Source organism: Orycteropus afer, unplaced genomic scaffold (assembly GCF_000298275.1).
Source record: "Orycteropus afer afer isolate SDZICR_OR568_19922 unplaced genomic scaffold, OryAfe1.0 scaffold00600, whole genome shotgun sequence".
Taxonomy (NCBI): domain Eukaryota; kingdom Metazoa; phylum Chordata; class Mammalia; order Tubulidentata; family Orycteropodidae; genus Orycteropus; species Orycteropus afer.
The window spans coordinates 11,144-37,252 of record NW_006922187.1 but is presented as its reverse complement, the minus strand read 5'-3'; the positions used below and the strand labels follow the sequence as shown (position 1 = coordinate 37,252).

Genomic DNA, 26,109 nt, shown 5'->3' with positions numbered 1-26,109 from the left:
CAGGGAGGGGGGACAGAGGAAGGGCAAAGTCTAAACCATTTCAAAGCCCAGACAGGGAACCACAGCACCTAGCCTCTGATCCCTCCCCACACACCACGTCCTGGGAGGGGCCATCACTGGAGCGCCGGGGAGAGTTGACTCCGGCAACAGATTGCGATGGAGGCTATGGCCTCCTCACTGGTCCTGCCACCTGCACTGAAGTCCTGGGTCCTCACCACACATGTGTTGTCCACAGCATAGGCCCCCAGGACACGGGAGGCCCCAGGAAGAGCACTGCAGCCCGTCAGAGTCCAGCCCTCCTCACAGGCCACAGTCACCTGCCAAAGCAGAAGAAAGGACATGTCCAGCTTTGCCTGGAGGCCAGGCATCACTTTTTCCTCTCTGAGCCAACTTTGAGCACCTGCTGTCCTAGGAGCTCTGTATCCGCCCACTGACTTCCCACATCAGGCCAGGTCTGCGGATGTCTAACAAGGCAAGTACCAAACTCCTCATCTTCCCCCCAAATCCACACACACATCTCCCAGTCTTCCCTGTCCCAGTTAATGGAAACTCCATGTGTCCAGCAGCTCAGCAAAAACCTTGGAATCATCTTCCATTCCTCCCACCTACACCCAATCTGTCAAAGATCCTGTGGGCTCCTCCTCCAAATTCCAGAATCCAACCACCTCTGCCATCCAAGTCCAAGCCCCACCATCTGGGCCTGAATCATCATGGTAGCTGCTCCTCTGCTCTCCCTGCTGCTGCCCATGCCTCCTGCATTCTCTCCTCCACTCAGCAGCCAGAGTGAGCCTGTTCACACCCAGGTCAGATCACGTCCCTCCCTCCTGGGCTCTGAATTCTGGATGGCTCCCAACTCACTTGGGGCTGAAAGCCAAATCCTCACTGGCCCTCAGGCCTGACCTAACCAGGCCCAAGCCCCTCTCAATGCTTGTCACAGGAGTCCTGGCTGATTCTCACACATCCAGTCATGTTCCTACCTCAAGGACTTTGCCCTAGCTGTTCTCTCTGCCTAGAACACAGTTCCCTACACTTTCATGGCTCTCTTCCTCAACTCCGTCAATATTTGCAGAAAGGGCACCTTCTCAGTGAAGCCTTTCCTGATGACCCCACTTCCATCTCCCCATTCTGCTTTATTTTTCTCCACAGCACTTACCATCTTTTAAGTACTATATGATTGAGTCATTTGTTTACTATCTGTATCTCCACTCTAATGGACCCTCTAGGAAGGAGGAGCAGGGTTGTTTGTGAGTTTGTGTCACCAACGCCTGTACCTGGAGGCAGCACTTGGTACAGGGTGAGGGAGGGAGGGGGTCAGAGGCAGTCTTTGCCCTCAAGGAATGCATAATCCAGACCACAGTGACCAGTCTTGCACTTCTAAAACTCCAGAGTGCATTTAAGAGCAGACACTAAGGGCTTCCTTTTAAGAAGCTGCCTGTGGCTTTTAAAAAGCAGAGTTACGGAGCAATTGCTGATGCCTGGCTGGCCTTCCAGGAACTGAGTGGCTCTTCTCAAGGTTTCTTTTTTTTTTTTTAATTTTTACTGTGATTTGGGTGAAAGTTTACAGAGCAAATTCATTTTCCATACAGCGATTCATACATATTTTGTCTCATGACACTGACTTCAATTTCCCACAATGCAACAACTCTATTCCCACTTCCTCCCGGTAGTTACCTCTTCCCTGTGTCCTTCCCTCCCATGCACTCCTGCCCCCTGAGCTGTCTCCCTGTGCAAACACTGCCCTTCTGTTCTCCCATGATTGACTGATGGCTCCAAGGAGTGTATCTACCTGATGTAAATGTTCAGTCCTATGCCTGTCTCTTGTTTGACTGGAAGCCACAGGATTTCAGTACCAGACCTGAAGGGTAGCTAGGGGCCATAGTCTCAGAAGTCTCACCAGGCTCTAGCAGACCAGCAAACCTGTTTTTTTTTTTTTTTTTTTTTTATGATTTTGAGTTTTGTTCCTCACTGTTATCCCACTCTACCCATCTCCTCAAGGTTTCTGAAGGGCTCACATCCACACTAATGGCTCCTCTGCCTTCATTGTTCAGTTCATGTGTCCCCTCCTCTGGGTCCTGGCTGAGTCATCCTATGTCCTTGTTCAGCCAAGCTCCTGGCCCTGAACAACCTCCGGGCAGGTTTACTAAATGGATCAATCAATAAATGCTTGTTCTCTCCAAAGGCAGAAGTGAAACAGGACAGCCACACACAAGCATGCACACACAATTGCCAAAACTGCCACCTTCCAGCACCCAGAAACCACACACATGACGGCAGAGTGGTGAGACAGATACTGACACAGAGAAGCCACCCTGCGGGCACCAGGCACCATCCCGCCCCACATTTCTCTTCACCTTTTCTGCAGGACCTGAGACTCCGTGTTCCTTGACTTTGCACTCCAGACCTGGGGCATGGCAGCAGGAAGCGTGGACACTAGCCTTGCGGTGGCCTACACACTGACCATGTGGTCTCGGCACAGGCTGCCTGCGAGTGTCAGGGTCCTCCGCCTCCCAGTGGGAGCTGCAGCCTGAAGCAGAGGACGAGCCGCTCAGACCTGGGAAAGCCCAGGGGATCTTCTATCTCTTCCCCACCCACAAAGGACCTCATCTCTTTAGGGTCTGAGAGGCAGGAGGTGGGAAACCCAGAAACAATTCAAGGTTAAAAGTGACCCATGTCTGAGTAACAGGACTCCTGGGTTCTCAACTCAGTGTAACTGCTGACCTTCTATGTGACCTTGGAAAGCTGCTCAACTTCTCAGAGCCTTAGTTTCTCAGGGAAGACAGTATCCTTCCACTCAGAGATGGAGAGCATTGGGGCTGGGGCTCCAAGATCTGAGATGCTACAAAAGGCATTCTAACTCTCCCAGGCCCCTCCCCACCCAGCCACCCAGGTGGAAGTTCAGGAGTGAGCTTCTATCTGGGTCACCTGGGTATGAGACCTCAGATAATGGTTACTCAGCTACACTGAACCTCAGTTTCCCAACTTATAAAATGGAAAGAGTAGCAGCACCTACTCACAGGGATGCTGTGAAGATGAAATATGGATACACACATGAAGCCTCAGCACAGTGCCTGGCACATGGCAAGTGATCCATACACGTTAGGTTCATGGTTACTAGAACTCTTTGCATCTTAGCTGCATGGCCTTGGGCAAAGTCATCCACCATGCCCACCATGCAGTTCTCTTCATTGTAAAATGGGAGTGGACTGGATGGGTTTCATAGATTCTAGGGTTTCCGTGCCTTCATTGGCATGTGCCCTTACGTTTCTCTAGGGTTTTCACAAAGGGGAGAGTGATCAGAACTCAGTGGACTTCCAGCAAGCCGGGACCCTGAGACAGAGCATGGCAGCAACATGCTGGATTCGGTCAAGACTCTTCACTGGCCAAGGTTACCAGAATCTTAACTGGGCTCATCTTTGCACCCAGCCAGCCTACTCTTCTTGGAGCCAGGGTCTTACTAGTCACCCTCCTGCTCCTAAACCCTCAGTGGCTCCCCAGTACCTACTCAATGAGAACCAACTCCTGAGCCAGATGCTACAGGGCTCCTCCCCACCGTCTCAAACCCTTTCTGGGACATCCTGTGCTCCACTCAAGCAGGGCCTCACCTGAGGGCACCATCTGTGACTTCCTGCTACCTGCTGAATCATGCTGCCCAGGGCACATTTTTGACACAGAATAGTTGTCTGTATGAAAGACTGGGTTTTAGAGAAATGGGTGATGATGATAATAATAGCTAGCATTCACAATGCCCTAGTACCAAGGTATGTACTTCACCCCATCATTTCCATTTTACTGATATGGGAACTAAGGCACAGAGAGGTTAAGTCACTTTTCCAGGTCACACAGCTGTTATGTGGCAGAGTGGAATTCCAGCCAAGCTTTGCCTAGCTTTCAGATCTGGCCTCTGAGCCCCTGCCCTGAATTGCCTCACGTACAGCACTGGCTTTTGTTGTCTGCCTCCTGTGTTCCAGAACTGGTGCTCTAGACGTTCATGGCAACCCAGTGAGGCAGTACTATCATCATGCCCACTGACTGAGGAGGAAGCTGAAACTGAGAGGCTAAATCACCTGTGTAGGGTCACCCAGCATGGAAGTGGTAGAAGTGGTAGACCAGGCAGTCTAGCTCCAGAATTGATGAATTATGCTCTATGAGGACCAAGCCCAGTGGGGGCTGAGTGCATAAGGAGACAGGAACTCCTCCATACCTCAGGGTGAGGCCTAATTCCTACCTGTGAGGACGTGGCCTTGCTGGCGGCAGTGGGTGTGGGTCTCCACCCCAGCCCCAGCTGGTGGTGCTGTGTGGACGCTGCAGTTGGCTTGAGGCAGCAAGCAGCACCTGGCAACAGCATAGACACCCTCACCTCCAAATGCATTGTGGGCCAAGCAGACTCGCCTGCCCCCTCGGGCCTGGGAGCCAAAGACAGAAACAAGAAGCAGCTTCAGAAAGGGCTTCAGAAACCCAAGATGAAGGATGCTGGCAAAGACCTCCTCAGAAGCATCTGGTCCTAGCCCCTTAGCCCTCTTTAGCATCCCCACTTGTCAGCCCTGCTCCCATATGTCTGGGGACAAATAGCTCACACCCCTGCCCAAGGCAGACTATTGTATGGAGAGGCAGCTCTGCCTGTTCCAAAGTTCTTCCTGACACTGAGGTCCCTGGGTGGCACAGCTTGTGTTCAGTAAAAGGATGGCAGTTCAAGCCCACCAACCCGGACCAAAGAATAAAGAGCTGGCGATCACATAAAGATCACAGCAAGAAGAAAACTGTATGAAGCTCAGTTCTAGTCAATAACACATGGAGTTGCCATGACTCAATATCAACTCAATGGCAGCGGGTTTAGTCTTTGGTTTTCCTGACACTGAAAATGCCTTCAAAATGGAGAGACAGAGGAATCACTAAGCCACCAGGGCAAGGCCGAGCCAGCTCAGCCCCGACCCCCTCCCACTCTTTCCAGCATGCACTCGCTTGCACAGCCCCAGCCAAGAGCGCTCAACAGACACCATCTTCCAGGCTGGAAATGCCTGCCTGTCTTTGCCCTCCTGGCTTCGCCAATGCCCTTCCACCAAACCCTGTATCCTTAACATCAATTCTGCATTTTGGTGGTTTGAGATATTCTCAACTTCCAGAACCATGAAGCATCTGAATGAAAAGGACCCTTGAAACCACTGAGTCCAAAAGCATCAAACCCCTGGCACACATGCTGCCCTTGCCCATAGCCACACCCAGACAGGCATTACTTATCGATGCAGAATGGCCCAGGAAGTTCCTCTCAGTGTGGTGCTCTCCAGGAGTCCCCTCGCACTAAAGTATGCAACTGGCACGTGAGATGAGATACACCCACCATCCTGGCTCTAGCACATTCTTTAAGCATGCAAACACTGGCTGGGGGGCTGAAGAGGGCAGAAGGGCTTGCTGGGTGTCCCCCAGGGGCAGGGCTGATCTGGGCTAAGAATCGAAAATCCTGCTTCATATACTGACATACAGCAAGCTCAGGGAGGGGTGCGGTCACCTCAATGCGCTCGCCCCGCCTCCTTCCAGTCCTGGAGAAACTTGAGCAGCTCAGCAGCTCCTCGCCAGTGGCACAGCGGGCCACAGCTCTGGCTGTCCGTGTAGGCCCTGAGTGCGCTGACCACACAGTCCTGCACAGCAGCTGCCCACCTGCAACAAAGCCCTGGGGGTCAGGGGTGTGGCCGAGGCTCCACCAGGGGCTCTGCTCACAGAGTGCACCAGAAACATCTTCAGTTCAGGGGAGGGGGCTTAAAGAACCTATTAACTTTTTCCATCAGAACACTGTAATAAAGCCTCGCAAAGCCCATTCACAGCCAGCTGTCATTTCTCTTCCCCACTCTCCAGCAGGTGGGTGAGACACTCCTCCTGATACAATGTGTGCCTTCACACAGACTTCATGAGACCTCCCAATCTACCCCCTTACCTGCTCCGTGGGTACTGGGGGGCAGTGTGGCCACCAGGTTGGGGGTCAGCACTCGCTGGTCCTCAGGGAACCAGGCCTCATTGATGACGCCTTTGGCAGAAAAATAGAGCAGTCTCTGCCTCAGCTCAGCCAGGGTGAGCTCCGGCTCGGCGGTCAGCATCATGGCCAAAATGCCTAGGCAGGGGTTAGGGGGTGGATGGTAAGATATGGGGATAGCCTGACTTTCCTTCCCAACAGGGGACCCCTCTGCATGTGCATGTGCACACACACACACAACCTAGCTTTTCTTCCAGAAGTTAAACCACCACAGTCCGTTTGCTAAGTGAAAGCCAAATAGTAAGAGCCTCTTATATCCAGCTTTCACACCTCTAGGCCCTGACAGTTGCTGTTTGTTTTGCCAGGTAAACCCCTATTCATCCTTCCCAGATCAAAGGTTCCTCATCCAGGAAGCCTTCTCTGATCTTTAGGGTGGTCAGGGACCTCCTCTGGGCTCCCACTGCCCCAGCCCTGACAACTCTGCTGTGTTAGTGTTGTTTGTGCTCCTGCCTTCCCCACCTGACTGAGTGTCCTTCCGGGTACTGTCAATCTGACTCATCTTTGGTTCCCTGTGCCCAGCATACAGCCTGGTGCACAGAGCCTGGCACACAGGGCCTAGCACACAGAGGTCCTGGCTCATGGAGGTCCTGGCACAGACCCAAGGGGGCTATTAGAATCATGGTGGCCCGAGACAGGGGGGCAGCAACTCACCAGCCACATGTGCAGCAGCCTGCGATGTCCCACTCTGTGACGCAAAGCAGGTGCTACAGTCACTGGAAGCACCGATAATGTCATCCCCTGGGGCAAAGAGGTCCACGCAGCGGCCAAAATTGGTCCCCAGGGCTCCTAGGGTCACCGGCTGGTCCTGGGCATTGGTAGCCCCAACAGTGATGACCTGGAGAGGTGAGGAGAGGGATGGAAGATGGGGGAGGGGCCGCAGGGACAGACTGAGACCCTGCCAGCTGAGCTGGTGGACTCCTGTATACCTTGGGGCCCCCTCCCAAGGAACATCTTTGACTCCCTGCCCCACTGCTGCTATCTGTCCCTACATCTCAGGCCCCACTCATGATGCTGGGAGTGCCCACACAGGCAAGCCCCCTGCCCCTATGGAGCTGGCATCCCAGGATGGAGAACACAGGCGATAAACAAATCAACAGTAAAACTCTTGGTGCTAGGGAGAAAAACAGAGAGGGAAGGAGGAGAGGGTGTGCTGAGTTTTGTTTGCTTTATGCTATTTTAAATCCAGCAGCCAGGGGACAGACAGCCTCTCTGATAGGCCAGCGGGAGGGGGTGGAACAAGTTGCTTTAGAGTTGATTCTAACTCATGGCAACCCCACAGTGTGTCTGAGTAGAACTGTGCTCCACAGGGTTTTCAATGACTGAATTTTGGGAAGTGGGTAGCCAGGACCTTTCTTCCAATGCACCTCTTAGGGTAGACTCAAACCTTCAGTCTGTCCATTAGCAGCCAAGTATGTTAACCATCAGCACTTCCAGAGTCATGACTGCACCCTCCCCCCGACACCCTGTGAAGTCCTTTAGAGTTCCTTGTCAGGGGCGTCCAACCTCCAACATGTGGTAGGGGGCCCATGAGTGTTGGTCAGATGAATGGCCAGCTCATGCCCACCCACCAGACTGTTAGCCTCCTGGGCAGCAGCTTCATTCATCTGTGTCCCTAGCATCTAGAACAGACCTGGTGCAAAGGCTGGCTGACAGAAGATGCTCTGTGGACATTTGTCAAATGAGTAACTTTGAGCCCTCATCTGGCCCCAGCATCACTCAGGTGGTAGCGGCTAACTGGGGCCTCAGGAACAGCCAGACAATGGAGAGGCCATGGGGGTACCAGACAGTGAGGGGGCAAGCTGTGTTTTAGAAGGAGCCCCTGAAGCATTATGAGGTGGCCTGGCAGAGGAAGCAGGGGGAGAGGAGAGAAAGCTGACAAGACTGTTGTGTGGACCCAGGGGAGAGGGAAGGAGGCCCAGGCAAGGTGAGATTGTAGGGATGGGTTGAAGAGGGAGGACTCAGGAGACACGTAGGAGGGAGAATGGTCAGGACCTGGGGCATGGCTGCATGGTGTGAGAGGAGGAGTTAGGATGATCCCATGTTCAGGCCGGCTTCTGAGTGGACAGTTTCCGGCTCTAGAATGTGGAAGTTCAAGTCTCACCTCCTTCCCAAGCTCTGGCACTCAGGGTTCTCTGACAGCTCCTTACTAAACCTTGGCCAGTCCCAGCTCCAAGAACATACCATAGGAGGCCCCCAGCATGCCCACCTCCCCCTCTGATCTGGGGCATGGCAGCACCAGCACCTACCTCAGGAGCCGAGGCTGGTGAGTACAAGCAGGCATCGTCCCGGAAGTTGCCAGCAGCAGTGACCATAACCACCCCAGCCCTCGCCAGGTGCTGGCAGGCAGCGTTGAGGACCCGGCTGTGCCCGCCCACCAGGGGCAGAAGCACCACCAGTGGCCCTGTGGGCTGGGCCAGCTGGCTTTTCCGAATAAACTCCAGGCCTGAGAGGACAAAGCCAAGGTCTTGACCTGGGAAGACACTGGTCCCTTTACCCCATCCACCTCCCCTCCACACACATAAGCAGAGTATTAAAACCTTGACAGCAATAAACCCAGCCCACGGGCTTCTATTTCTAAGTGCCCAGATATACTAACTTACGTGATCCTATATTAATAGCAACCCTACTATCCCTTTCTAGGAAACTGAGGTGCCAAGAGCTAAGTCCTCAGGCAAGAGAAGGAAGGGCCTACTTTGCTCCATCTCTGACCTCCACAACCCTGCTTGCCATCTATCCTGATGGAGAGAGACTTCAGTTCAAGTTTCTAGAATTTTAACTGTGTACTACCTTATAGATGAAATTGTGTGCCCCCATCAATATGTGCTGGAATCCTAACCCCTATACCTATAGCTGCAATCCTGTTTGGAAATAGGATTTTCTTTGTTCTGTTCAAAAGATCACACCTGAATAGGGGTGGGTTCTAAATCTAATCACTTCTGAATTATAAAAAGAGCAGATGACACACACACACACACACACATGAGGTGGGGGAGGTGGGGAGACAGATAACATGTGAGGCTCATCTACAAGCCAAGGAACCAAAGAACACCTCAGACAACCTACACAGCCAAGACTCTGACTTGGACTTTTAGCCTTCAGAACTGTAAGAAAATGAATTTCTGTTCTTTAAAGCCACATATTTTTGGTATTTCTATTTCACCAGTACTAGGTCATGAAGACAGAGCCACACAAACATAAGTTCAAGTCTTGGCTCCCTACTCATTAGCTATGTGACCTTAGCACCCTGAGATCCATTTCCTCATCTATAAAATGGGACCACAACTTCTTGGGTTGTTGTGAGGGATAAAAGACTCCAAGCCATATGACACCAAAATGCAAGCATTGAAGGGCAAAATAGATAATGAGACCTCCTCAAAATTAAATACTTTTATTCATCAAAAACCTTATCAACAAAGTGAAGATAACCTACAGATTGGGAGAAAATTTTGGGAACTGTATATGTCATAAGAATGTGATATCCAGGATATATAAAGAACTCCTGCAACCGAACAAAGAGGCAACAGCCTAATCAAAACACAGGCAGATGACTTTAAATAGACATATCACCAAAGAAATACAAATGGCCAACAAGCACATGAACAGATGCTCAATGTCATTACCTATTAAAAAACCTAACCAAACCTGTAGCTATCAAGTTGATTCCAACTCACAGCATCTCTGTAGGACACAGTAGAATTGCCCCGTTGAGTTTCCAAGGCTGTAGATATTTATAGAAGCAGACTGCCTCATCTTTCTTCTGCAGAGCGTCTGATGGGTTCAAACCACCACCCTTCTGGTTAGGAGCCAACTGCCTTAACCTCTACACCACCAGAGCTCCTTAGAATTACCAGAGGACTCAGAAATCCTATTTCAAGGTATATGTCCAAAAAGAACTGACAGTAGGAATACGCAGAGATACATGTACACCAAAGTTCATTGCAGCACTATTCACAGTAGCCAATAGTTGGAAACAGCCTAAATATCCATCAACAAAAGAATGGATAAAGTAAATGCGATACAATCATACAATGGAATATTATTCAGCCATAAAGAGAAATGATACATCCTGATACACACTACACAGAGATGAACCTTGAAAACATCATATTAAGTGAAATAAATCCTCCATGAAAGGACAAATATTGTATGATTCCACTTATACAAAATATCCAGAATAGGTAAGTGTATAGAAATTAAAATTGGTTACTGGTGACCAAGGAGCTCTGGTGGCATAGTGCCTAAGGTATTAATCTGCTAATCAGAAGGCTGGTGGTTCAAACCCACCAGCCACTCTGAAGGAAGGAAGGTTGGGCAATGTACTTCCATAGTGATACTGCCTCAGAAAACCAAGGAGGGGTCATTATGAGTGGGATCCAACCAACGGCAGTGCGTTGTGTTGTAGTGGTGACCTGAGGTGGATGGGAGGGAGGGAAAACTGAACTTAGGGTGGTGGAAATATTGGGAAATGGATTATGGTAACGGCTGTACAACATAATGAACACAATTAACATCTCTAAATTATATAGGTGAAGAATGTTGAAACTGCAGATAATTTGTCACATATATATATATATATATATATATATATATATATATATATTTGTTGTTGTCAGGTGCCTTTGAGTCGGTTCCAAGTCATAGTGACCTTATCTACCACAGCATGAAACACTGCCCAGTCCTGCACCGTCCTCACAATTGTTGCCATGCTTGAGCCCATCATTGCAGCCACTGCATACCACAATATTTTTAAAAAAAGAATCCACACCCCAGAACTGGTGGGGCTCATGGGCTCTCACCCTTGACTGTGTCCTTCTTCTGACCTCCATAGCCCTTGCTAATTAGAACTGAGTTTGTAGAATCACAGTGAGATGGTTCTAATCGCTCATCAGCCTGTCAGTTCCAGCCCAGGGGGCCCGGAGACCTGGCTTCTAACATCAGCTCAGCCCCTGAAGTGCCCAGGAGGCCCGGAGCTGAGAGCTTCTACCCTGCTAAATGGAGTGTGGTCTGGCTAGCCTCTCAGAATCTTCTGGATCTGGGCCTCTGGGACTTCCCTTGAGCCTCTGGCCTAGATGGGAGTTGGGGTTCATACCAGAGAGAGAGAGCTGAGTGGAACCAAGGAGGGAGGACAGAGTAGGAAGTAACAATCACAGTTATTGCTGCCATTTATTAAGCACCTATTGTGTGCATATCACTGTGCATATCACTTGATACACTTTACCTCAATCCCCTGCCTACAGAGGAGGAAACTGAAGGTGACAATCAATGTAATAGCTACCATTTCTGGAGCACCTGCTCTGCACCCGGTAATGTTAGGAACTTGAGATACACAGACCAGGACCCCAAAGAGGAGCCATGTTCTTCCCTAGGAAGCTTCCCCTAAGATGAGCACCAGGGCAAGGGCATTCCCAGGAAACTCAATTTTGGGAATGCGCCCCCCCTTCCTCTCACTGACCTTTGGGACTGGCCTGCCTGAGCATGGTTCAGTCAATAAAGGGGTGTGTTAGGAAGAGGGTCACCTGATGGTGCAGGGAATTATTGATTCTTGCCTTAAAAATCCCACATCAAAACCTGTACTCCAAATAAGAACATCACTGCTCCCAAGACAGACTCCTGGGCCACCCTAGCCTCTCACACAGGTCCACAGGCTGCCTCTTTCTGCTCAGAAGCCAGGGTCAGGCCCACGTGCCTGCCCCCAGGCTAAGTCACCTCCCCTCTCTGGGCCTTACCGTTGAACAGGGATCACAGTGCCAGCCTCAGAGCATAGTGTACAAAATCCCTGGCTCAGTGTCTGGTCATGGGATGAACTTGGCTAATGAGACCTCCCTTCCACTTCTCTGTCCACAGACCCCAGAATCCTGGCTTTCAGCTAGATTTTGCCTGGGGCCCAGCCAGAAGCACTTGATAGAGTAACCTGCAAATGTTTGAGAAAAATCCTCTGCCAGTCTCTTTACCAAGTCTACTTGGCAGGGGTGACCAGCAGGGCTCAATCAATAACACAAGAAAGTGAGTCCCCTGGTTTAGAAGCATTCAAGCAGAAGATGGAGAAAGTTTGCTTATGTAACATCAAGGGTCATCAATTCTAAGAAAGTATGACAAAAGGCATAGTATCTTAAAGGATTTCAGAAAGGGAGAAGGGAGACAGTATAGAGTTGTAGAAAGACCCAGGGATCAAAGCTGAGCAGCCTGGACTAAGATCCTGCCCCTCTCTGGGCCTTGGTTTCCCCATCTGCACTTGTGGGGACCCAACCAGCTCTGATATACTGGGACTCTCTGGCCCTTAAGCCAGGGCCACCTTAGACTCCTCGATCAGTACTAGTTAATTCTCTCTGGGCTTAAGCCACCTCCCACACCAGGTCCAGACAGAGTGAAACCAGTGCCATCTGGTGCCATCACTCACCTATGAGGGTACTGCTGACTGTGCCCTTCCCTTGGCAGTTGAGCACATGCAGGCTGCGCAGGCTGGCACCCTTAGCCACGCCAGCATCCCGACCGCTGATCACCCCTGCCAGGTGAGTGCCATGACTGTCACACTTGCTCGCCTGCTCAACCAATACAAGGGCCATGTGAGAAAGCCCACCGGTCAGCAGGTCACTGGATGAAGGACACTCCCACCCCATGACTGATGGCAGGGAAAGGGCTGTGTGGCTAGGAGACTCATCCAGCAGTACAGTCATGAAGCTCTGGGGGTGGCAGTCCCTATCCAGGTTCAGGCCCGGTGGGGGGAGGTAAGTTAGGGGAGGCAGCCTTCATCATTGGATGTGGCTGAGAGGGCACTTACCTGTCTGTGGAACCGAGTCCCATCCTCTTCCGGCACATTCTCAAAATCGGTCACTGTGACCCTGCCCTCAATTTCCCGGTGGCCACTCTGGATGCTGGTGTCTAAGAGGTATACCTCCACGAGGCTGCTGCTATCTGTCCAAGGCAACATTTGTGGGAGGAAAAAATGGAATAGTTAAGATCCGAATAGTTAATATGCTGTTGTTAGTTGTCATCAAGTGGCTCCCCAACTCATGGCAACCGTGCGCACAATGGGATCGGATCATTGTCATCCATAAGGTTTTCATTGGCTGATGTTCAGAAGTAGATCGCCAGACCTTTTTTCCTAGTCTGTCTTAATCTGAAAACTCCACTAAAATCTGTTAAGCATCATAGCAATTAATAGTAGTCAACATAATAATTAACACATGTAAAATATTTACATTTCAGTCACTATTCTTAGTAGGAGCTCTAGTAGCACAGTGCCTAAGGCACTTGACCGCTAACCAGAAGGCTGTTGGTTCAAACCCACCAGCCACCCCTCAGAAGGAAGGTTGGGCAATCTGCTTCCGTAGTGATACTGCCTCAGAAACCCAAGCAGGGGTCGCTGAGTCGGAGCCGACTCGACGGCATATAAGAACAACATTCTCAGCACTTTAAATATATTAACTGATTTAATCTTCAAAACCCTTCACAAGGTACATACTATTGCATCTTCATTTTACAGACAAGGAAAGGGAGGCACAGAGAAGTCACATAATGCGTTCAAGGTCACACAGTTGGCAAATGGAGGAGCCAGGATGTAAACCAGGTGGACTGCCAGAAGAATGAACAAATTTGTTCTGGAAGAAGTGCAGCCAGAATGCTCCTTAGAAGAAAGAATGGCCAGACTTTGTCTCACCTACTTTTCGATCATGTTGTCAGAAGGGACCATTCCCTGGAGGATATCATGCTTGGTCAAATAGAGGGTTAGCAAAAAAAGGGAAGACCCTCAATGAGATGGATTGACACAATGGCTGCAAGGATGGGCTTAAGCACAGCAGGGATTGTGAAGATGGTAGAGGAGAGGGTAGTGTTTTGTTCTGTTGTACTTAGGGTTGCTGTGAGTAGGAGCCAACTCAATGGCACTTAACAACAACTACAGTCAACCCATTACACAGTGGGTCAGTGACTACTCTGAGATCCCCTAGCTGCTGTCAGGTAAGGCCAGCCCCCACGCAGCACCTGCCCCTGCACTGTACCACCCTGGGTAAAGGCCAGAACTGGTCTGACCTGGGCTGCCAGCACCCCACCTGTCTGCACACCATTCACCATGCCACGGCCTCCAGTCTAGGCTGGAACCTCCAATGGCCCAGGACTCGTGAAGACTTTTGTTACCTCTGTGTCAAAGTAGGCAGGTTCACAGGGGTCTCCATCCCCTCCCAGGATGCAGGATGAGTTGGGGCTCCTCGCTGGTCTGATTCCTCCTCTGAGTGTGTGAATAGTTCTCATTCATCAGTGAGCAGCTACGACATGACATGCCACACTGGGCAGGTCTGAGGGTATGCTGAGGCCAAAGGGTATTGGTCACACTGGAGGAGCCTCCAGATACTGAGTGGGGATATGGAACACTGAAGGGGAACAGCCACACAGACAGGCCAGTGACGTGGCAGGGCCCTGTAAGCCATGGGAAGTATGCTGTGAGCAGAGGTGCTGGGGACACACAGCCCTGCCTGGAAATGAGCTTAGTGGGGGCTACTGCTCCCTGAGGCAGGGCTCCTAGGCTGGCAGAAAAGATGGATGCATGAGCAGACATCCCAGTGGAATGAGAGCTAATCAAGAAGATGGCACAGGGCCTGCTTCTCTCTAGATAAAAGTCTGCACAGAACGTACATCTACAGAGAGAGCTTGAAGCTCATGCTCCTTTTGGTGGAGAGGAAGCTGAAGATACTGGGAGCCCCTCCTTGGCCCACCCATGCTTAGGGTCAGGAGGAACACCATCTGCTCCAGAGAGCTGTTCCAGGGCCCAGCAACATGGGGCACAGACACCATTCCCTGTGATTGTGAAGTCACACCCCAGCTGAGCTTGGCAAGGGTCCTGGAGTGTAGACTCTGCCAAGGTTTGAGGCTCAGGGAGGCAACTCCCGCCTTCTAAACACAGGCTGAAGAACAGAGGTTGTTTCTAGCTCACCCCAGCCTATTGCTCTGCCAACACAGGGACAGGTGGCTGTGAGCATGGCCAGTAGGCAGCAGGTGGTCCTCACAAAGGGGCAGCTCTTTGGTAAGATGCTGCCAAATAAGAGGCTCCCAGCCTGGAGCACCCACCCCCAGCCCATGTCCCATATTCCCTCCATAGCTCCAACAAGGGCACAGGCCAAAGGCCACCTTCAGGGAATTCCTTGGGCTTCCAGTGAGATGCTGGAAAGGGTAAGGGGCTCAGCTTGGATGGGACACGGCATCTGTTGGACCCTTCCTAGAAGTCAACTCTCTCTCCTCACACCCTTCATGAAAGGTGGGAGACTACTGTTCCATGTCGCAGAGAGAAAAAGTTGCCTCCAGGGGAGCCATCATTATCAGAGGCAAAGGGACCTTGGAATGGCACAGGAAGCCCTGCAGCCTCTGGCAAGTGGGCTTCCACACCTGCTTGCATACCTCTAGAGTGGGGAGCTCACTGCCTCCCACCAAGCAGCCTGCCATACCTGAGAAGCCAGACAGGGCTCAGGTTGTTCCTTTCACCCTTGCCCAGGGCCTTGCTGATCCCACCAGCCTCAGCTCCTCCTCACTGTATTCTAGTCTTCCTTTCATTTCCTAAAAGCCAATCTCTCCTGCCTCGGGGCTCTTGTCCATACTCATTCATCTGCTTTTATCCTTCCTTTTGCATGGCCAATGGTCTTTGCTTGAATGACATTTTCTCCAGAAAGCCTTCTGGATCTTGCAATACTCAGTCAGGCCTGCCTGCTATATGCACTCACAGCAGCCTGGACTTCTCCCTAGCTGTTACTACAGCCCAAACTAATTAGTGCCATGTAGGTATTTGTCTAATTAGTGTATTAACCTTTTTTTACACACTTTAAACTATGAAGAGGCAGAGACCAAATGCATCTTGTTCATTTTTGTATCCCCAGCAACTGGCACAGTACCTGGGCCACAGTGGGTGCTCAACAAATTATAGTTGCATGGGGGAAGAGAAAGGAGAAGGTATAAAACTATGGTGTCTCACTATGTACCAAACCAAAAAAACAAGCCAAGCCGACTGCCATCAAGTTGATTCCAACTCAAAGCAATCCTATAGGACAGAGTAAAACTGCCCCACAGGGTTTCCAAGGCTGGAAATCTTTACAGAAGCAGAATGTCCCATCTTTGCCCCATAGAGTGACTGGTGGGTTTGAACCAGCGATCTTTTGGTTAGCAGGCCAATGCTTTAACTACTGTACCACCCACTATGTACCAGGCACATACACTATAGTGATGCATTATGTAGCCCTCACAATAGTACCCAGGATACCAAAACAAACCAAACTCACTGCCGTGGAGTCAGACCCGACTCATGGTGACCCCTCCTTGGGTTTCTGAGTCAGTATCACTACGAAAGTAGAATGCCCAACCTTCCTTCTGAGGAGTGTCTGGTGGGCTTGAACCACCAGCCTTCTGGTTAGCAGTCAAATGCCTCAGGCACTGCGCCACCAGAGCTCCTAGTACCCAGAATAGGATCTACTATTATCTCCATTTTCAGAGGAACCAGAGGCCCAGAAAGAGTAAGTGACTTATCCAAGATCATACAGCTCAAGAAATCTGGGTTTGAGTGTGGCAGCCTAGCTCCAGCTCCAGAGCCCATGCTTGTCACCATGTGCTGTGTGGTCTCCCCGAAAATGAAGGGCATCTACTCCCAGGCCTGGGTGAGTCTGCCCTGCCTTATCTGCATAGTCCTCCCCTACTCCTACCCCTGCTCCAGCCTGCCAGCCCCAGGGGTATCTTCCCCAGCCAATTCCTTGATGTGACTCAATATATTCCACATCCTTGCTTTCCACTCCCACCATTTCCTACACCCACTGGGAGCAAGTGAGAAGTGAGGCAATCTCACGGGCATCCCAGTGTGGGAAGAAAGGGCCTTAATGTCTGTTTGTAGCCTGAGGTAGTATAGTGAGTTGAATGATAGCTCCTAAAAAGATGGGCCCATCTTCTAATCCCCAGAACCTGTGAGCATGAACTTATTTGGAAAAAGCCTTTTTGCAAACATAATTAAGAATCTTGGGATAAGATGGCCCTGGACTATCCATATCAAGGTTGGCCCTAAATCTAATGGCAAGTGTCCTTACAAGAGACAGAAGAGGAGAGACACAGACAGATGGAAAGCCATGTGAGACGGAAGCAGAGATTTGGAATGCCAAGGATTGCTGGCCACCAGTAGACATTGGGAGAGAGACATAGGACAGAAACTCTTACAAAGTCCATAGGAGGAATCCACACAGCCAATCATCTGAGATTCCTAGCCTCTATAACTATGAGACAATACATTTCTGTTCTTATAAGCCACCCACTTTGTGGTACTTTTTACAGCCACCCTAGGAAACCAATATAGGAACTATGGGAAGTCCAGTGATGTTCAGAGGGAGGTAGAGTTGGGGACAGGGGACGGGAGATCTAGTGGGGACAGCTCAAACAGGGCCTTGTCAATTCCGTTTAAGAGTCTGGTCCTCTCCTCAGGCATCACTGAGACCTGGCATCCTTAGGGATGAATATAGTCAGACTTACCCCCTCCCCAAGGCAAGTGTAAGGAGCCCTGGTGATACAAATAGTTAAGTGCTTGGCTGCTAAATAAAAGGTTGGCCGTTTGAACCCACCCAGCAGCTCTTTGGGAAGAAGACCTGACTATCTGCTTCTCTAAAGATTACAGCCTAGAAAACCCAAAGGGGCGGTTTTACTCTGCCATGTGGGGTCACTATGAGTCAGAATCCACTTAACGGCACCCAGCAACACCAAGGCAAGTGCAGCTGGGTCATTCCAAAGGAAAAGAAGTCACAAACAAGAACTTTCAGAAGGTGGAAAAGGGACTCATTTAAGCAAAAAAACCTTCTTCCTGGGGTGGTTAGGAGGGAACTCCAGGTGACAGAGGACAGGACAGGAAAAAACTGGTCAGTGGAGAACGCCAAGTCCTAAAGGCCCTGAGAGGTGAGGGAGAAGAGAGAAGCCGGAGCAGAACAAATAGATTCAGCTTGGAGAGGACAGGGCAGGTTGTATCCATGATCTTACTTTGAGGCTGGTAGTCATCTGCTTTGTACCGTGGAGGGATAATCCGCTCCAGGTTCCATGGGATGCTCTGGGCAAAGACAGAGGAGTCTTCCTCAATGTACTCAACATGGGGCAACCTCAGGGCCTGCAGAAAGACAGAGAGGCTTAGGAATCTGCTCCAAAAGCCCTTTACACAACCATGGTCCTTCCTCCCACCTGATCAAACCTGTCCCCAAGTCACACCATAACTCAGCATCCTCCCATCTTATCCTCCAGGTTCCAGCCTGATGTCTTGGATGACAGACTGAGAACCAGAACTTTCTCACTCCCCACCAGGCTGGGCAGGCCAGAGCTCCAATAGCGTGGTCACTGAGCCAAGTATTGCATAGTCCAAGCAGTCCTTTTAGGAAGGAGTCTTCATTTGACATTAGCTCTGGGCAAGCTGGACAGGAAATGGAACTCAGAACCTGGACACAACATCTAAATCATGGTAGTTGTGCTGCTAATTCTGTTTGCTCCAGACCCACTCCCTGCCCTTTTCTGCCCTCTTTGGAGCCCAGGAGGCTAAACCTGCAGATGGTAACACCCATGCTCCCCTGCAACGGCTTCTGGTTTGGCTCAGCCAATGGGAGGCACAAGCCAAAGTTTGGGGGACAACAGTGCTTCTCCTCCACCCTTTCACTGCTTTCGTGGAGGGCTCCACAATGGCTGTGACCTTCCCTGACCACGATGCCCCCTGGACAGCCCTTCCTCCATGCCACCAACTCACTCTGGGCTTGGAAACACTATTTCCTCTCCTTGCTCTTCAGACCTAGTGATGGTACAGCTTCCCACTGCAACTAGTCTCTGGGAACCTCAGCCTCTCCATGGGCTCCCTTAACCCTTCATCTACCCTTGTGAGTTTCTGTACCTGGCAACTATTTAAACACTTTGTGATCTCATTTAGTCCTTAAAAGGCTGATCCTATTATTATTCTTCCAGACAGAAGACTGAGGCTCAGTGAGGTGAAAGAACTTGCCCAAGGTTAGAAAAACTAGTAAGTGGCTGAGCTGGAACTTGAACCCAGGTTGGTCTAATCCCAAACCCAGCTCTCGATGGTGAATGTCTGAGGCCTCCTGCTCACCTCTCCTCTTCCCTGAGACGCTGCCCTGGCCTGTGGGCTTGTGCTCACTATCTGGCTGTAGGCCAGCACCTATTGATTCCTCCCACCATGCACATCACACTGCACCACAGTTAACTGCACTGGCAATCCCGGGTCAGTTTCTCCTTCCCACTGCGAACTCAGAGGGAAGGACTGGGTGGGCTAGATATATAGTAGATGTTTGTTAAGCATGTGTTGAGCAGACTGCTTGAAGGCATTTACAATCTCCACCCTAAACGAAAAGTCCCCAGAACTGGGCCCCTGGCCAATCCATATCATTGTCCTGCAGGATGAATTGCTTGCAGTGGAGCGCTGGGACCTGGGTCCACATTTGGCTCAGCCAGTTACATATCATGTGACCTCAGGCAAGACCCAGCCCTGCTCAGAGCCTCAGGGCCTCAGGGCTTCAAAGCCTCAGTGTCTTCCGGAGGCTGAGAAACTCCTAGCCAAGTAGAGAGCAGTGTGTAAATGGGAACCATGTGTTCTCATCAGGTTATGACAGCAGAGGGAGTGGGCACAGGGAAAGGGAGTAAAACAAGGAAGGCTTTTAGAATCTGCATTTGCAGCAGCTAGGGCCAGGGCCAGGGTGAGAAGAAGGGGAGCCAGCAGATCTCAACTACCCAGACCCCTTTTTGCCCCTAAACCAAAGATGTGACGTTGAGACCGAGCTGGGGGGATAAGAGCCCTGTCCTAGGGAAGGAGCCTTAGTGTGGATAACATCAGCTTCACAGAAATTTCTTCGCCTGGGCCCTCAGTCCCACTGAGTGTCACAGAGACCTCATCCCTACAGGTTCCTCGACAGGAGGTCATTAGCAGACCGACATGAGTTTGATCCTAATTGGCTGTGTGGTCCTTTTTGAACCTCAGTCTCTTCATCTTTCAAATGCAGATGAACAAACCACTGGAGTGTGGCAAAGCATAAAGGATGTTCTGTACGTAAGCCAAGGAATCATTATGCTTGCTACCCAGTAAGTGCTCAATAAATGTTGGTTGTCTCCTTCCGAATTTCAGTGATGGGAATGCTAAGGACAGTTGCCAAGATATACCTGGTGGCCCAGCCCTTTCAGGAAGCACCCACCCCAGGTGGCTCACCAGGTCTAGCAGGTCGCCACTCATCTTCACCAGGAAGCCAGGGAAGAGATTGTGGAAGACATGCAGGATCTTGGTGAGGTAACCCCGGCGGGCAGCACGGGACTGAAGGCGGCGGGCAGTGCGCTCTGTCTGTGAGCGGTGGGTCTCCTCCTTCAGCACCACCACGTAGGTGCCCGGCAGCCTCCAAGCATCCTGGCCCCGAGCAGAGAGGAGTAACAGGATGACATTTATTAAAATCTACATGAACTTGTGTTCCACTTCTATTTTGAAAGAATTACAACAAAAGGAAGCAAGAGACACAATAAAGTGTAGTAAACTAAAAAAAGTTTACCAAATCAGGACTAAAAAACCAAACACATCAAAAACCACACATAGGCCAACTATCGGTATTAACACAGTTGATGCAACACTTCGGCAGTCAGGCAAAAATGAAACTGTAGGTGACAATCAACAACAGGCTCTCCTCTGTACCTGCACCTGAGGCCGACTTTCCCTTGGAGACTTTGCCTAAAGGCCACCTTTCCTCCTGAAGGCCTTCCTATTAGACTCTTTCCCCTGTGCCCCAATAAAAATAAATCCCTCCCTCCCCATTCTAGTGCAGGATGACTCCTCTCTGGAGGCAGTCTAGTGTAGGGGAAACATCATAGGCTTTACCTCATTATTTTCACACATTTATTAAGCCAGGCTATGTGCAAGGCCTTGTGCTTAACATTTGAGTTGCCCTCAGGCTGATTTTGACTCATGGTGACCCCGTGTGTGCAGAGAACTGTTCCATAGGGTTGTCAAGGCTATGACCTTTCAGAAGTAAATCATCAGGCCTGTCATCCAAGGCTTCTCTGGGTGGGTTTGAACCACCAACCTTTCGGCTAGTAGTCAAGTACTTAACCACTTGTTACACAAAGAAACTCAACATCATGCACTTTAGAGCCAGAAAAATGTAGGCTTGAATCCCAATTTCATTATTTACTGGCTATGTGACCATGGACAAGTTGTTCAACCTCTCTGGGCCTCAGGTGTCTCCTTTACATGGTGGAGACCATAATACTTATGGCACAGGCCTGTGGGAAGGCTAAGGGGGACAGGTGTATTAAGCGTCTGCAAACACAGGCAGATGGAAGGGATGACTAAATGAGGAAAGGCTCACTTTCCAAGGTGGGTTGGGAGGAGAAAAGATTCAAGGCCGTGGAGCAGGTTTGTTCTGTCTTAGCTCTTGCCTGCTCCTATTGCTCTCAGACAAATGCCTGTTCAAGTACCTTCAGTGGCTCCCCACCACCTGACATATAAGGTCTAAGCTCAGTGCTCACACACAAGGCCCTCCTTTGTCCTTGCCTCAAGCAACCTCTGCAGCTTCATCTCCCATGTCTCAATACATGCCACAGAACATCAACCGGAGTAGAACAGAGTCCACAATCCTTCATCTAAACATATAGGGCCAAATGAGTTTCAAAATTAAGAATTAATTTAGACTTTAGAAAGATAGTACGGGAAGTCAAGGTGCTCAGAGGAGTCTGGAGCAGCTTCTTGAAATCTAACCCATTATTTATGCAGCAAAACACAGGAATATGAATATCCACACAAGGGAATAAATAAAGGCTATAGATAACCTCATGTCAGTTCAGCTTAGGTTTTATTACCAAGTAAATTACAATAATCTTTTGGTTTTCAGAACATTTTGCATTTCAGAAGGCAGATAAGGAACTGTGGACAAGTGCTTCCTACTCTCCACCTCTGGTTTTCCCAACTCTGGGCCTTGTTCATGCTACTCCCTCCACCTAGAATGAAACTCTCCTGTTGCCTTCACCACTGATCTCCTATTTATGCTTCCAAGACCCGTCAAAAATGTCTTCTGATAATGAAAATCTAATGAATTGGGAGCTCTGGTGGCATAGTGCCTAAGGCACTTGACTGCTAACCAGAAGGCTGGAGGTTCAAACCCACCAGCTACTCCTCGGAAGGAAGATGGGGCAATCTACTTCCATAGTGATACTGCCTCGGAAACCCAAGGAGGGGTCGCTGTGAGTCGGGGCTGACTCGACGGCACATAACAACAACAATAACAACAGGGAATTGGGAGGAACTCTGAGCATTGTAGAATGAGTGCTCACCTGGGAGTAAGGCCTCGCCTCTCTGATATACAGTTTCTCATGAGTGAAATACAAGGATTGATCTAAAATCTTTTTCTGCCAGCCAAAAATATTTTCATTCTAAATTTGAATGGCACAAAATACTCAATGAATAAATAAATGATGAGCTTTGGGTGGTTCCTGTTCCAAACTTCTACCCAGGCAGAAAAATTTCCAAGTGCTTGGTTCAGGCGGTTCTCTAGCCTCTGCTTACTTACCTTTCAGGATGGGGTACTCACTGCTTCTAAAACAATTATTTTTGGACAGTGGTGAATTGAAATGCCTTTTCTTGTCCTGCCCGCAACCTGGCAACACCCTTCTAGAAAGTGAAAGCTCGGGGAAAAAGGAAGAGGGCTCTCTGAACTGGGTAAGCCCCTCTTCCCTGTGAAAGCTGGACTGAAGACAATAGGGCTCTCCCTCTCTTGCTAACTAACTCACCCTGCACAGGCAGTACTAAGGGCCTAATAGCCTGCTGCCCCAGAACTCTCCAGGCAGAGGGGCTGGGGCCTGGCCAGAAGGGTAGGCCATGCATCTGTTAGCAGCAGAGTTTGTTCTTGTGCCCCAAAAGCTACCATTTTAGAGCAAAGTCCATGTCACCGGGAGGTAACATTACACCCAGGTACATAACTACCTTTACCTCTTACAATGATCCCTTCCTGGACTTACATATGAGATCAGGCATGTGGGAACCAAAGTTCCTGTCCTGTCATTTCACTATTTGTGGGCACTGAATTTTCACAACCATCTTCCAGAAGGATTATTATCTTCCTTGTAAAGATAAGGAAAGGGAGGCTCAAACAGGTTAAGAAATGACTTGACAAGCACCACACAGAGAGCTAGTGAGTGATGGAGCCAGATTTCAAACTCAGATCTGACTGCAAGCCTGAGCAACGGGACCTGCACAGAATCCTGGGAAGGTGATTAAAGAAACCAGAGGCCCCCACACCAGGGAGGAGCTTCCCCAAACCCCAGCCAGAGGCTTTACAGAAACGTTCAAACAACTTGCCTTGCCTACCCCAGCCCCAACCTCTGCTGGACCTCTAGATGGGCTTCTACTACACTAGGGTTAGCCTCAGGTGTCACTGCTACAAGGTGCCAGCCTTCAGCCAGAGCACCAATATCCTCTCGAGCCCCAAACTGAAGTGCCCCAACAGGTCTCAAGAATAACTCTGTCCCTTCCCCTTTTGTTTTATTCTTTTCTTCAGCTGAAAAAGATTCAGGGTTATAATAAGACTTCTGTGGCACGAAGAAATTGCCTCCCGGCCCAAGGTATGCCGTGTCTCCCACCTCTCCCCCTGCCCGGAGCAGTGCGGTCTCTCTCCAAGACCCCTATCCTCACCCACACAGACACTCCCCACCACACACACTTTATCCACTGAGCGTATTTCCCGATCGAACCAAGTTAGAACACATCATAATAGCAAGCCTACTTTTCTCTGTGCCAGGGGCTGTTTCAAGCGCATTCCAGGCTTTAACTTATTTAACCACCGGAGTCACGGAGATGCCCAGTGTCTGAAATTTGGGCAGGCGATCCAGGACTTGCCCTGTCGCGCCTCCATGTCTCCCACCTCCGCGCACCTCCCCCTCTCACAGTACAGCCACGCGCCCCACCCCGCGCATCCCAAAGCGCAGGCCGCCCCCACTCTCCCGCCACCTGTGCCGAGCCACTCGTTGGGTAATCAGAGAACCCGCGGAGACCTTCACTCCAGCCCTTCCCTTGTATTGGGGAAACTAAGGCTGGAGAGGAGACAGTCACCCCCGCATCCATCCCCAGGGCAAGTCCGCCCCCGGATCCCAACCCTGAGCCCTCGAGCACACCTTGGCGCAGCGGTGGAAGGTTGCAACGGCTACTTGCTGTGCCAAGTCCGCTGGGCCATCCTCCTCGGAGGAGAAGGCGAACACCAGCTCCTCGTAGTCGCCATCCTCATCATCCTGCGCGCGGGCGCCCTCGGGGCCCAGGAGCTGCACCAGCAGCAGCAGCAGCAGTAGCGGCTGCCACCACGGCCGCCGGCAGCTGCCCGTGCCCATTGGGGCAGGAGGAGAGGTTTTCGCCTTGGCGGGGAGCCCCAAGGAGCCGCGCACGATCCACACCAGCAGCCCCTTCTACCTTTCTGGGAAGGACAGTGTTTTGAGCGGGAGCTCTCGGCCCTGGCTCTGGAAGAACGAGAGGGGCTCCCGGGGTTCCGGACAGGGGGCTGCGCGCTGTAGCGACGCGACTCGGCCGGAGCCGTCTCAGTGCTTGGCTAGTTCTTCCAAGCTCCAACCCCGAGCAGAGCGGCGCGCTCCTGCCTGCAGCCACACACGCCTCGACGCCGCAGCGGAAACCTTCTAAGGTGTGGGTGCACGACGCCTGGGGCTCGGGGAGATCACGCCACCTGAGCCCCATCGGACGATCCTATCTGATTAAACATTAACGGAGGCCCGGGGCCGGCGGATCAGGTTTCGGCCTCTCCCTCCACTAGCAGCGTCATAGAAGAAAAATCAACCCCAAATCCTAATTAGGCTGGAAGGCGGGCCCTACTTTCCGTAGGCGTCTCCTCTCCGCCCCTCACCCTGAGCCCTGCCTGCGAGGCCAGACCCTGAGTTCTGCTGAGCCCACCCGTTTAGAGTTTCCGCAGTCTGCCTTGCAGCCCCACCCCTCACCCTAAAGATGTAAAACCATCCCTTCCGACCCCCCACCTTGCCGTGCCCAGTGACACTTTCTAATCAGTCTGATCATCTACCTTCTTTGCCCATCGAACTCTTTGCGCAGACCTTACGTTGGCATCCCCGACACTTCTCAACTTAGCCTCTACTGACTCGGGCCTCTGTCCCTGTTGCATACTGCACGCGACCTCACCAACTAGGCCGTTCTTTGAAGTTGACACTGCTCGATTCCACTTCCGCAAGCTACCTGTTGGATGGAGTGTTTTACCCCCACCCCATCCCAGGAACCTCTGTTTGTTCTCCAAATTTCCTCCCCAAATATCACCTCATTCGTGAAGCTTTACTGGAAGCTCATTACCATCCGACTGCTGCTCCTACCCTGCCACTTAGCTGCCTGCTTTTAACTTCATTACACTGTGAGCTCACTCCTTTATCTCCTCCCCTAGGCCTTGAGTGCCCGCACAGTGCCTGGCACAAAAATGGTGCTAGAGAGGTGCTTTTCTACTGAAAGAATAAATGACACTTTCTCCTCAAGACACGTTGAAAGATGTTCCAAACAGATCACAGAAATCATTCGTTATTAACTACTAGGTGGGGGTTGTTAGGTGCCATCAGGTTAATTTCAACTCATAGTGGCCACAAGTGACAGAGTAGAACTCCCTCATAGGATTTTACATCCTGTATGTAATCTTTAAGGAGCAAGTCATTAGGTCTTTCTCCTGCCCAGCCCCAAGAGGCTTGGAGGTTTTAATTGCCAATCTTTCACTTAGCAGCTGGGCTCTTAACCCTTGAGCCTCCACCAGGGTTCCTGAGGACCATTTTCATTCATATTCTAGGTCAGGAGGGGAATGAATGGGGCAGGGTGATGGTGTGTGTGGGGGGTGTGGGGGGTGGTGATAAAGCACAATTTGATGAGAAAAAGAAAACCCAAAAACGATACTGAGTGAAAGAAGCAAGAAACGAAAGTACATATTGTAGATAATTATATAAAGTTCTAGAACAGGCAAACTGATCCTTGGTGTTAGAAGCCAAGTTAGTTGTTAGCCCAGGGGAAGCAGGGCTTTATTATGACTTTCATGAGTAAAATGGCTGAAACAGGTTTTGAAATCAGATCCATTTTG

The 26,109-nt window shown here is 50.6% G+C and overlaps 1 protein-coding gene across 1 annotated transcript; it reads right to left on the bottom strand.

Moving 5' to 3' along the window:
- Positions 1-113: 113 nt before the first annotated feature.
- PCSK9 (proprotein convertase subtilisin/kexin type 9) lies at positions 114-24,370 on the bottom strand. Its single transcript, XM_007956288.1, has 12 exons — positions 24,161-24,370; positions 20,220-20,411; positions 18,008-18,131; positions 12,801-12,934; positions 12,420-12,561; positions 8,269-8,465; positions 6,674-6,857; positions 5,927-6,100; positions 5,504-5,652; positions 4,226-4,403; positions 2,352-2,524; positions 114-317 (listed from the first exon to the last, which is right to left on the bottom strand). The coding sequence occupies exons 1-12, from the start codon at positions 24,368-24,370 to the stop codon at positions 114-116; spliced, it is 2,061 nt and encodes a 686-aa protein (XP_007954479.1).
- Between the last annotated feature and the right edge of the window lie 1,739 nt (positions 24,371-26,109).